The sequence below is a fragment of the Lissotriton helveticus genome, assembly GCF_964261635.1.
Source record: "Lissotriton helveticus chromosome 1_1 unlocalized genomic scaffold, aLisHel1.1 SUPER_1_unloc_53, whole genome shotgun sequence".
Taxonomy (NCBI): domain Eukaryota; kingdom Metazoa; phylum Chordata; class Amphibia; order Caudata; family Salamandridae; genus Lissotriton; species Lissotriton helveticus.
In genome coordinates, this window is record NW_027611696.1 from 1,440,793 (window position 1) to 1,453,401 (window position 12,609).

Sequence of the window (12,609 nt, forward strand, 5' to 3'; positions counted from 1 at the left end):
TCTATCCCCCCAAGGGGGCAGAAAGACTAATGATGCCAACATTTTTATGGGGGAGCAAAGGCCCTTGCCCAGAGGCTGCTCCCCCCTTCCTGGTGCCTAGTGGGTGGATCCTTGCTTCTGGGTGTCTTGATGAGCTGGGCTCATTATGAGCACATGTGCACGGTGTGCCATGACGAGCTCAGCTCGTCATGAGCACTCAAGGGGTTAATATCCGGGCTCCGGGTAGTGCTGTAGTCTAGGCATGCAGAGTAATTCAGGGGTCGAGGGGTGCTTCAACAGGGTCAAAGTCTATGGTCACTTTCCCCTTTGCATAATTTCTCAGATTTTGTATTACAGACTTATTACAGACTCCAATGTCTCAGCGACTTACGGACAGATCAACCGTAAGTACTCGCCACACACCTCTTTCAACTTGTCACTCACTACTCACTGTTCATTGCTTGTTCGTTGCTATTCGTCGCTGTCAAGAGTACAAGGGAGAATGCTGGCAATCCTTGAGGAGCAAGAGCGGGATCCTGAGACAGTCCCACTACAGACGGCAGATGTAGGCACTTCCCTCCGCTCCTCGGCTCAGCTATGCTCTGCTCAATGCTTGGTATATATGTAAAATCAGGCGGCAGGCGAAGGCTCCTCTGTGCCCTCTGTGCTCCTCTGTGCCTCTGTGCCCTGGAGCAGCCGCCGCACCAGCAGCACCGCAGGCCAAGCCTCCTTTGACCCCTGCAGCGGCAGCCGCACAAGCAGCACCAGCAGCGCCTTAGCACAGCGGTGCCGGCAGCGGACGTTCCTGCCCCCACAGCGATCCATAGAACTTAAAGCGCCCGTATAACAGGACGCGGGTGAAGCGGGAGAAACCTTCGGCAGTGGGAACCGGTCACAAAACAAACCCTGGCAGTCGTCCCAGGCTCCTCTCCGCTTGCTTGTCAACTCCTGCTCGGCTCGGCCCCTCGCCTCTACTCGATACGCTCTGCCGAATTACAGGCCGACAACGACTGTGAACACCAACAGAGGGAAGAATTGTGTGTTTCCCCCAGTTAGAAAAAAACCAGCATAAGTCTTGGCTGCTTCTGCTGCACCCAGAGTCTTATGTGTCTTTTCAGTCTAATTTTTCTGTCTGGAAAAAAATTCTGTCCTGATTTTCTGCACCCTGTAAATCCAGGTGCAGGAAAACCTAACAACTGATAATCAAGTGGAATAAAATGAACACATGAAAGTACGCCTTGATTCATACTCTGGACCATAGTTGAGGGATTGGTCTAGGCATAATCCTCGCAGAACACATTAGATTTGCTTGAAATTTGCTTGAGATTTGCCAAAACTCAAAAGTCAGGATACCAGATACAAGTAGGTGGTAACTCAGGGCAGGGTAAAACGCCTGTTGTCCATGGAGGAGTCATTCCGTTCCCAGAAATCTGCATTACAAATTAATTAATAGTATATATTTTTTTTTTATATCTGTTTGGTGCCAGTCCATACGACTTTAATATTTGTCTTTGGGATTCTATGTTACAACTCCATTTGGTACATGTATCCTTAATAAAATGTTTAAAATTCTACAAATCCTCACTCCTACATCCAAGTACTCTCATGCTACCATTCCACACTATGTTCTGTCTGAAAAACAGCTCAACATTTTCAAAATTCTGCATTGATTTGGCTTGTACATTATATTTTTGGAAATGTACATGTATTAACTATTTAATTTTAATACTTTAGGTGATTGAAATTACGGACGAAGAAAGCAAGATTTAGCACTAAGCAACTGAATGTCAGTGCCATAAGAAGGATTATTTTGAAAAACTGAAGGACATCCAGCATTCTACGTTTAAACAATTTCCAAATATCTAAGTGTGTCGAGGAAAGTACTATACCTGTAAGTGAAGTCTCTAATTTTGCTTTTTATTAACCCAGAGCAAAGCCATATCTGTTCACACAGCATCAGAAATAATTTAGAAAGACCACTTCAGCATCCTCATCTGAAATATTAGCAGAAAGACAAATTGCCTCAGCATGACAGAATAACGTTCATCTAAAGCATCATGTAATTCTAGAGAGGAAGCACACACTGCATCAAAGAAAGTTACAACAAAAGTTTCTTCTGGATACCGCAAAGAAAAGACGCTGAAAGAAGACTCTGAAGCTGACACGTTAACAACCAAAAGATTGGAAAATCACCTTTGTTCAACAACCGTTTTAACCAGTTTCGCAAGTTTGAGACTATCTACCTCGGGATATAACACCTCGACCCACTCTGCTCATTCTTGCGAAAAACTTAAAAGTTCACCATCTCAGATTGTTTCCTTTTTATTGAGTACTGTTCTGTAATTCTATGTAAATCGCCTCAACATTATCTGTTGTGCAGGAGTTATATGTAAAACTGTTAAATATAAAAATGGATTAAAGGAGCACCGTTGCGCTATAGCTAATGTAAATAAATCCTCATCTTCAGGACTACAAACCTTAACCTTACACCAAACATAGAATTGGTAAAAGGAGCTGATGTTCTGCGACTAATGATTTTCAATATTACTGTGCACGGTCTAACCCCCTCAGTTACTGCCTTTACGTCAGTGCAAAAAGGTACTTATCAATTTATTAATTAAATATCAGACTAACACCTTATTACTGCATTGCTAAGAACCTATTCAAATAGACTTGAGAAAAACTTCAGTCACAAAATAAGTTGCTGCCGGATAGGCTATCACCTAAAGACTATTATCTGGTAGAAAAATGTCAACATGTGTTACAGGGCTGCTTCCAGACATATTTTGCTCAATTCAAGTGTTAAGAAGATTACACACAATTTCTTTTACAGGTAAATGCTGAACATTATCTAAACAAGCCTGACTCTAAAATCAGGTTCACCCTTACCGTGGCATATAAGCAAGAGAAAACTAAACATAGAGATATTAACTCTAGGAATAAACCTTATAAAAACACGGACTGTGAGAACAAATTCAGTGTTCAAACCCGCCTCAATCGAGGCAAAATAACCGAAGTTGGGGAAAAAGGTTACCTGTGCCAAAAAAGATACAGCCATTAATCTTATCTCACAGAATTTGACAGAATGCACACTGGGGGAAACCACTCTCAGTGCAATGTATGCCAAAAAAGTTTCAGGCGTAAATCTTATCTCACTGAGCATATGAGAATCCACACTGGAGAAAAACCTTATCAGTGCGCTGAATGCCAGAAAAGGTTTAGTATCAAACCGAGCCTATATCGACATGCATTAACCCACTCTGTGGAAAAACTTTACCAGTGCGGTGAATGCCAAAAAAGTTTCAACCGTAAATCTTATTTCACTGAACATATGAGAATCCACTCTGGGGAAAACCCTTATCAGTGCTCTGAATGCCAGGAAAGGTTTTGTAACAAACAAAGTCTTTCTCGACATGTAATAACCCACTCTGGCAAAAAACCTTACCAGTGCTCTGAATGCCAGAAATGTTTCATTTACAAAACCAGTCTCATTCGTCATAGAATAATCCACACTGGGAATAAACCTTATCAGTGCATGGATTGCCAGAAATGTTTCATTGACAAAAACAGTCTCACTCGGCATAGAAGAACCCACACTGGGGATAAACCTTTTCAGTGCTCTGAATGCCAGAAATGTTTCAGTTGCAAAAGCAGACTAATTGAACATAAAAGAATCCACTCTGGAGAAAACCCTTATCAGTGCTCTGAATGCCCAAAACAGTTCAACCGTAAATCACTTCTAACTGCACATTTGAGATTCCACACTGGGGAAAAACCTTATCAGTGCTCTGAATGCCAGGAAAGGTTTTGTAACAAACAAAGTCTTTCTCGACATACAATAACCCATTCTGTGGAACAACCTTATCAGTGCTCTGAGTGCCAGAAATGTTTCAGTATAAAAAGTAGTCTCACACGGCATACAAAGATCCACTCTGGGGAAAAACGTTATCAGTGCACTGAATGCCACAAATGTTTCAGTGAAAGAAGCTATCTCACTCACCATACAAGAACGCACACTGGGGAAAAACCTTATCAGTGCCCTGAATGCCCAAAAGATTTCAAACTTAAATCACTTCTAACTGCACATGTGAGATTCCACACTGGGGAAAAACCTTATCAGTGCTCTGAATGCCAGAAATGTTTCAGTGAAAAAAGACATCTCACGCTGCATATACAAACCCACACTGGGGAAAAACCTTATCAGTGCTCTGAATGCCAGAAATGTTTCAGTGAAAAAAGACATCTCATGCTGCATATATTGACCCACACTGGGGAAAACCCCTATCAGTGCTCTGAATGCCAGAAATGTTTCAGTGACAAAGGAAGTCTTTCTCGACATACAATAACCCACACTGTGGAAAAACCTTATCAGTGCTCTGAATGCCCAACATATTTCAAACTTAAATCACTTCTAACTGCACATGTGAGATTCCACACTGGGGAAAAACCTTATCAGTGCTCTGAATGCCAGAGATGTTTCAGTGACAAAATGAGACTCACTAAACATACAAGGATTCACACTTGGGTAAAACGTTATCAGTGCACTGAATGCGACAAATGTTTCAGTGAAAAAAGCAGTCTCACTCAGCATATAAGAACCCACACTGGGGAAAAACCTTATCAGTGCTTTGAATGCCACAAAGGTTTCAGTCAAAAAAACAGTCTCATTCATCATATAAGAACCCACACTGGGGAAAAACCTTATCAGTGCTCTGAATGCCAGATATGTTTCATTCAAAAAAGAAGTCTCACTCAGCATATAAGAACCCACACTGGGGAAAAACCTTATCAGTGCCCTGAATGCCACAAATGTTTCATTGGAAAAAACAGTCTTGCTCATCATATAAGAACCCACACTGGGGAAAAACCTTTTCAGTGCTCTGAATGCCAGAAATGTTTCAGTGAAAAACGCAGTCTCACTTACCATATAAGAATCCACACTGGGGAAAAACCTTATCAGTGCTCCGAATGCCAAAAATGTTTCTGCCAAAAATCTCATCTCACTGAACATGTGAAAATCCATACTGGTGAAAAAAATTATCAGTGCTCTAAATGTCAGGAAAGATTCAGGGGTAGAGATGGTTACAAGCGCCATAAGAAAACACACCATCAAAATAATTCAGTTCTCCGAATGCCAGAAAAGCATCAATTTTAAACACAATCTCACTCTTCATGAGCAGACGCACACAGGGAAAAAACATTACCAATGCTGTGAATGCCAGAAATTCCTATTTGATAGGCACAGCCTCACTAACCATAAGCGACTCTATACTGATGGAAAACCTTATGAGGGCTCTGAATGCCAAAAAAGCTGCAGAGAAAAACACTATCTCACCATGAGAAACTCCACACTGGAGAAAATCCTTATGCCATAAAAGCTTGAATCTGAAAGACAGAGTTATGCTTCATGAGAGATCCCACTCTGGGGAAAAACCTTATGAGTGCTCGAAATGCAAGCAATGTTTTGGTTACAAATTACTTCTCACTTGACATGAGCGAACTCACACGAGGGAATAAAAGCCTTATGTGTGTTCTGAATGTCAGATAAGGTTTAGTCTTGAATACAATGTCACTTCACAAGAGAGAAGTCACACTGGACTAAAACCTTATACAGGAGGGGAAAGCCAGAAATGTTATACTCAGAAAGGAGATATCACTAAACATGAGAAATACATTCACACCAGGTGAAAAGTAAGGCGTATCGTGAGTTGCAGAAAAGCTTCTAACAACCTGACTTTACATGAGAGAGCACATATTGTAGTTGCAATAGAATTTATCAAGAAACTCTTGCAGGATAACTTAGGCTGCCCGCATGCAACATCCAAAGAAATTTCAGGCCTGGAAATATTTTTAATTGCAACAGAATCCACAATTTGAGTATCTGAAAGTTACAAAACTCTCAAGGTCTCTACTATACACAGAGAAGTGTTAGTGCTTGCAAAAATCAACTAATTGGCCAAAAATCACAATAATAATGTCTTAAATTTTACTCCACCCAAAAGGTTTCTACTCACCCTTGTTTCTTAACATATGACTGATATCTATTTAATAATGATAAGATTAGGCCTATGCGGAGTACCTCAGTGAGGAACTCCGCAAAGTGACAAAAAAACTCTTGGGTCTACGCGGAGTTCCGCAAGCAGCGGAGTGCATAAGGGTCATGCCGTTTATGGTGATTTCATCCCATGTCGGAGGATCATTTGGCCCTTCTCTTCCAGGAAGTTATGGATCTCTTTGCCAAGGGAGCTATCAAACGCGTCCCTGTGCCAGAATTAGGTCGGGGTTGCTACTCCCACTACTTCTTGGTACCGAAGAAGGACAAAGGCCTGCATCCTATCTTAGTCCTCAGGGACATCAACCGCTTCCTCCGAAAGGAGAAGTTCAAGATGTTAACCTTGGCTCAGGTCTTGTCTGCCTTCGACCCTGGAGATTTGATGGTAGCGTTGGACTTGCAGGCCACTTGCTTTCACATCCCCGTCTTGCCTGCCCACCGGCATTACCTGCGGTTTACGGTAGGCCACACGCATTTACAGTTTACCACGCTACCCTTTGGCCTTACCAGCCCCCCCGGGTGTTCACGAAAGTGATGGCGGTGGTCGCAGCTCATCTGCGCAGATCAGGGGTTCCAGTCTTCCCCTATCTTAACGACTGGCTGTTGAAGGCGAGCTCGCCAAGGCTGTCGTCTCCCACCTCCAGACTACGACGGACTTCCTGCATTTCCTGGGGTTCACAGTTAACATGCTGAAGTCGCACCTGATTCCCTCCTATAAGCTCCTTTTCATCGGAGCGGTTCTGGACACAGCACAGTTTTGGGTCTATCCTCCCTAGCAGCAAGTCCAGGATATTCGGGCTATGATCACATTTGATTGGATTGTCCACTCCTGATCCTGCTCTGGAAGGAAGTCCTTAGTCATATTAAGGAGGTATTGGGCTTCCCCCTGCCTGAGTCCACAGCCAGGGGGAAGCCCAGTACCTCAAACCTGATAACCTAAATGCACTCACTCACAGAGATTGGACTATAGCACTTCACATGCTTGGGGCGGCTAAACAACTTATAGCACTATACTGGAAAAAAGCGGAGACTCCCCCAATTGCCGCTTGGTTTGTGCGCTAGTGGTATGTAATAACTATGGAACTTTTTACAGCGCGACTGCAATCACGAGACACCCGCTTCACAGCTGTTTGGCGACCCTTAGTTTAATACCTCTATAAAATAGAACATGCACGTTATTTACCCTCAAAAGTTAAAAAGCGCTGCGACTCTTTGAGGATGATATACTTCCGCCAGATCCTAACAGGCTTCTCACATAATTAGAACAGTAGGGCCCGCCAACCCCTTCAACAAGCATTAAGACCTTCATTCGCCACACCTGACACCGTCACACACCTATTCCCGTCCGTCCACCCAACCGCCTACTTTGCTGTATACCTCTCCTTTCTATCTCTTTTTTCGACCCTTTTCTGTCCATCTACCGCTATCCACTTTATATGGGGTTCTAGCCTGTGTTCTCAATGTTATTGGTTTTAAACAGGTCCTGAGACTTCCCACAACACGCTAATATTGTGATATGTACTAGATCACGCGGCCGGCCTATGGGTTGTAGGCGACATGCTGTGTTCCAATTAGTTTATTATTGCCTTTTTCTATGCTGGGAAACTCTTGAAACCAACGCGGCCGGCCCTCAATGGGTTGTGGGCTTAACACTGTGCACATCTGGACCTATGTTCTACTCCTGATTTAGAAAATAAAACAGATTAAAAAAAAGATATTTCAATATGTTTGACAAAAAGAATAGGTATATTTCATGACAATATTGAAATGGGAAATAACAGGAACAAATATTTACACCACATTTCAAAAATATTAGAGACTACATTTCAGCAATATAGAAAATACTGAGGTTCTTGCATTAATAATCCATTTGGTAAAAGTGATTGCTTGTGGAGTCAGCTCACTCCTGTGTCTGTTATTGCGTTTAAATAAAGGCATTTTTAATGCACCCCATTTTACTTTCAGATTCAGAAACTCCCCCTCGGGTTACTACCTCCTGTTACTGTTTTTCAGCCCACATATGGTTTCAAAGCTTAATACATACCTTAAGGATGTATTACATATTCAAAAGGGACACTATTAACATTCCCCTTTCAAATTCTGAATTGTTAAATGGGCTTAGTACATTTCAAAAAGGGGTTTAGCATTTGCAAACTCTGTGAATTACCCAACCAGTGGATTTTTGAACAATAAAACCCTTGGTACATGAGACAATTTTTCTCAATTCCCTCCAAATTAAGTTTGCTAATAATGTTAGTTGAATGATAACCTGTGCACGTACCTATTTAGTGTAAGTGTTGCTTCAGATCAAATAAAAACCATTACACATAACTCTTACACAATACTTAAAGACTTTCTGACATCCAGCTTTAATGTTTTGTTAAATATATTCGCAAATGTTGTCACTTAAACAGGAAAGCACCTAAGCGGTCTATGGACATACATAGGATGTAATCATAATCTTTAGATACATTTTCTGAGTTTTAGGTCCAATGTGTGTCTTCTGGGTTTACTCTAAACCAATATAACAAACATATTCACTCCTTTTAAATTTGATCTGTTTGAACTGGTTTCTATTCCAGACAATAATCTAGATTTAGACCAAGGATCAATTCCACCCATGGCTTTTAAAATCTATATATCATTGATCTTTTAGTGTTATCGCAAATAAAACTGTAATAGAACTGATCTGAGAGATGGACCTTCAAGTATTATGCTCAGTCAATTTATTGAACAAACTATGGAGTTAAAATCTGAATAGATTCGATTCACAAGCATTGCCTGACCACTGTATTTTACATCAATAGATTAATTATCAGCACATTTTCTCTAAGTACAATTCAGTCATCTTCTATTTTTCGCGGAACTCTTGCTGGTCTGTTAGAACTCTTTCAAAAATATGACATTTAAATGTCCAAACAATCAGGAATTCTAGTTTCAAGCCTGGTCAAACCTTAATGAATGCTATACCTAAAGATGCCCTTCTGTTCCTACATTTTATTTTGCACCATGATTCAGAAATGGCATGTTTTTGCTTTCAGAGGTAAAATTCTAAACATATTTATTGTTGTTGACATCAGAAACATTATCACTAATTGGGAAGATAACCACAAGTGGTCCTGTGATGCTTGCTGGAATGGGAAGTGTTTATTAAAAAGGTGGATTGAATTCAAGTTTAGGTGACAATTTTACCAAAGTGTATGGTTTTTGTATATATTTAAAGTTGTTGATCTCCAAGAATTGAATTGAAATTCAAGTTTATCATTTTAATCCTAATGTTGGAAAAGATGTGATTTGAACCCCATGAGGCGGATCCTTTCCAGAAAGCATTCAGGTTGTAATCATGAGTCAAATAATGCTGAGGAGGTTAAAACATTCAAATTAAATTCAAATTACACATGAAATGTTCATTGTTCAATATATTTCTCTTAGTATTTTAGTGTGCAGACTTTATTGCTTAAGGAAAATAATTAGTTTTTTTTTTCTATATGTAGGAAGCATTACATTAATGAAATCACTGTATCCCACCTTCTTTCTTTCCTTTCCTGTTCTTTATGAACGTTTCTATTGTTAAACTTTAAAGATTGCCCGAAATTAAGAATTGTGCTCTACATAACTTTGCTGTGTTACAGTATGTTGATTTTTATGTACAAATTTTGTCTCTTATGTGTATGGCAACTGATGTTTTGTTTTGTTTTAATAATCAGCTTATGTTTATTAGGTTTCATTATTCAATAAAATGTTTCAAACACAACAAATGGTAGTTGATATGTATTTACAACTGCAGCATTTTTATTGTATGGGCACTTTCAAAGGGGCCAAAAATATGGTCTGTGGGATGATGGAGGACCACATTGGCATCATCAGGGGGAGGTTTGGGCAGGTGATTAGGGGTTAATGTAAGGTTGGAAGTAGGGGGAACAAAGCATGTACATTGTGTGGACTGTGACTCCTGGAGTTATTGTGAGAGATACCATGCTACCTTGTAAATGAATTCCCTAGTGATTATTATCAACAAACTTTATTCGATTTTATAAAAGAAAACCATAAAAGTCATACATAAAATGATAAAACATCTTCCAAGTTACAGATTGACAAATATAATATGTCCAAATTAATCAGAACACAAGATAAAAATTCATGAATTACAGTACAGAAGTTAATCGCAGCTTGACCTAAGTCTAACAGCGACCCGTGAAAAGTTAAGCGTATGCAAAACAGTGTCATTAGAGAGGAGTTGTAAAAAGATAAGAGCAAGTCTCACCCTCCTAAAACCCGCTTTTTTGAGAATGGGAATAATAAATACCTTTCTAGGGACAGCAGAAAAACTACAAAACATTAAAAAGTGCATCATGTCCTGAGGAGACTCACCGTTGCAGCCACAGGGCATGAGGCACAGGCGTCTGTGGAAGCCGCGAGGGTGTGCCAAGAGGTAATGGAAGATGTTGCGCTGAAACTGGGTCAATAGAAAACGATCATGGATGCTTTTAAGCCCTAGAAGATAAGGTTCGGTGGTTAGTACAGTTTTTACCACAATGTACTTACGCACACTAGCCTTACACAGCTCATAGTTCCCTCTCTATCACAGGAGCTCATTCTTAAAAAACACTCTTTGACCAGAGAAAAGTCCCTCTTACATGCGCTCAGGGTTAGCAAGTAGTTCCCACCTACCCTGGAGAGGCCAACTCTTATATACTTGAGCCATCGGATGCTTGAGACATGGTCAAGTGAAAGGCATTCCCGTAGGACATCTTTGTTAAGTGTATTTTCTTAATTAGCCCAAATATTAAGCCATAAAGGCAGGGGACGGAAAGCCAGGATATATGAGAGGAAAGGCATCCCCAACTCTTTGTGCATGACATAAAACGAGGTGCTTTGTGGGACAGAAAGGGCCCGTTGCAGGAAAGAGTTTTCAGGACTTTGCACTGCCCCTACCCCTATGTGGCCCAATATCTCACTCCCATAACTAACCTTTGAGATATATTTAGCTTCATATATCTTCAAAAGAGGCCCTATTGGCTTCCCTCCCACTCTGCTCTCAAAGTTAAAAACTGCTGCAAAAGCTTTCACTAGATCCCCTTTCTTCCAAGTAAGCAAAGGGCACCAACTCAAGGAATCGTCAAACACTACTCCCAAATAGGAGAAAACATTGGTCTTCGGTATTGACAAAAGTCCGAGTTTAAAAGTGAACTGTTTAGCTTTACGAGAAGTTGTAGGCCCCTAGCTGTCCTCGCCAAGAGGCCTGCGTCATCCGCGTATAGAAGGACTGGTAGGCTACGCTTGCCTACCTGGGGACTGTTGGACTTGGCCCTTAGGGTGAGTTCACCCCTAATCTTTTTGCTTTTATTTGTGACCCTGTGTTCATGATTTTTTGGTCTCTGCGCACTTTTCCCTGTGTCCCAGAGTAAAGTGCGTGCGTGTAGTATGGCTGGTCTGCCCTCTCATAGGAATGCATGGGGAATGTGTGTGTCCATGTTAGTTCCTGATGTGTGGGGAGTGCAGGCTCGAGTTTGGTATGTGTGAACTCGTGAGAGTGAATGCTGCACGATGGTATGTGCGGCTTGTATGTGTCTAGAAGGGAAGTGCCACTTCCAGACATTGATATGTGTGTGCAGTAAGGGTGCTGGAGCGTGATTGGCTGGAGCTGGCTGGCTGGCATGCCAGGCTCCAAGAAGTCTGGATGGGTCTGCCCGGTGGTGAGTGTGAGATTAGCATGCTGATGGCTGGGGAGGAGTGTACCTGTGTCCTGAATGGGCTGGGTTTTCCCCCACACAATGCTGGCTCAGCCCCCCTGTGGTGTGTCTAACGACCCTAGCCTCCCCAGTGAATGAAAGGGGTGGTTGGGCCATCAAGGGTGCTCCAAGACCAGCTGCGACTGGTCTCCCCCCACCCTGCACCTCCAAACAAAGGATTTCACAGTATAAGAAGGGGCTGTGTCCCCATGAATGTTGTTCTCTTTTCTGATCCTGCCAGAGGGGGCTGTTGCTGCTGCTGGGGCCAGGAGGACTGCCACTTGGACTGTCTCCCTGCCTGGAGACCCAGTGTGCTGGCTCTGGACCCAGCCTTGCCCCCCTGCCTGCCTCCAGCCCCTGCTGGAGCTTGTGCTGTGCCTATAGCACTGAGAGCGCTGCTCTCTGTCCTTCAGCGCTGGGGAGCGCTGAAATCCCCTGCCTAGCGCTTGAGAGCGCTTCATTTGGCCCATAGCCCTGTGAGCGCTTTATTCCGTCCTGTGACGCTTGGGAGCGCCTTGTCCTTGCTGCTAGCGCTTTGTGTACCTTGGCCGGTGCCCACCCGGCATCTGTTCACCCCGTGAGGTGACCGAGCGGCACGGGTGCCACCCCGCTCGTTGCCGCCCTTCGGTTGCCCGTTTTTGGTGATTTAATCACGGAGGTAGCCCACCCCTCGTGAAAGCCCCGAGATCACCGCCGCAGCACCGGGCCGAGAAGGAGGAGCTGCCGCGTCATAGCCCGGCCGCGCTGGGATTGGCCCAGGCGGCCGAGCCTCCCGCCGCGTCATGAGGAGGACCGGAGAAGCAGGAAGCAGCCTGCCACGTCTTGCCAGGGCTCCCGAGTGGAGAG

At 42.7% G+C, this 12,609-nt stretch overlaps 1 protein-coding gene and 1 long non-coding RNA gene across 2 annotated transcripts in view; both read left to right on the forward strand.

Moving 5' to 3' along the window:
* Positions 1-2,996, forward strand: part of LOC144806203 (uncharacterized) — a 52,505-nt gene extending 49,509 nt beyond the window's left edge. Inside the window, exon 4 of the long non-coding RNA XR_013605725.1 lies at positions 1,714-2,996. This is a non-coding gene — a long non-coding RNA (uncharacterized LOC144806203). The remainder of the gene's footprint in view (positions 1-1,713) is intronic.
* Positions 2,997-3,142: 146 nt separating this feature from the next.
* On the forward strand, positions 3,143-5,469 carry LOC144806210 (uncharacterized). The gene is made up of 3 exons (XM_078672619.1): positions 3,143-3,668; positions 3,837-5,060; positions 5,378-5,469. Exons 1-3 carry the CDS (start codon positions 3,143-3,145, stop codon positions 5,467-5,469), a joined length of 1,842 nt encoding a protein of 613 aa, XP_078528745.1.
* Positions 5,470-12,609: the final 7,140 nt, after the last annotated feature.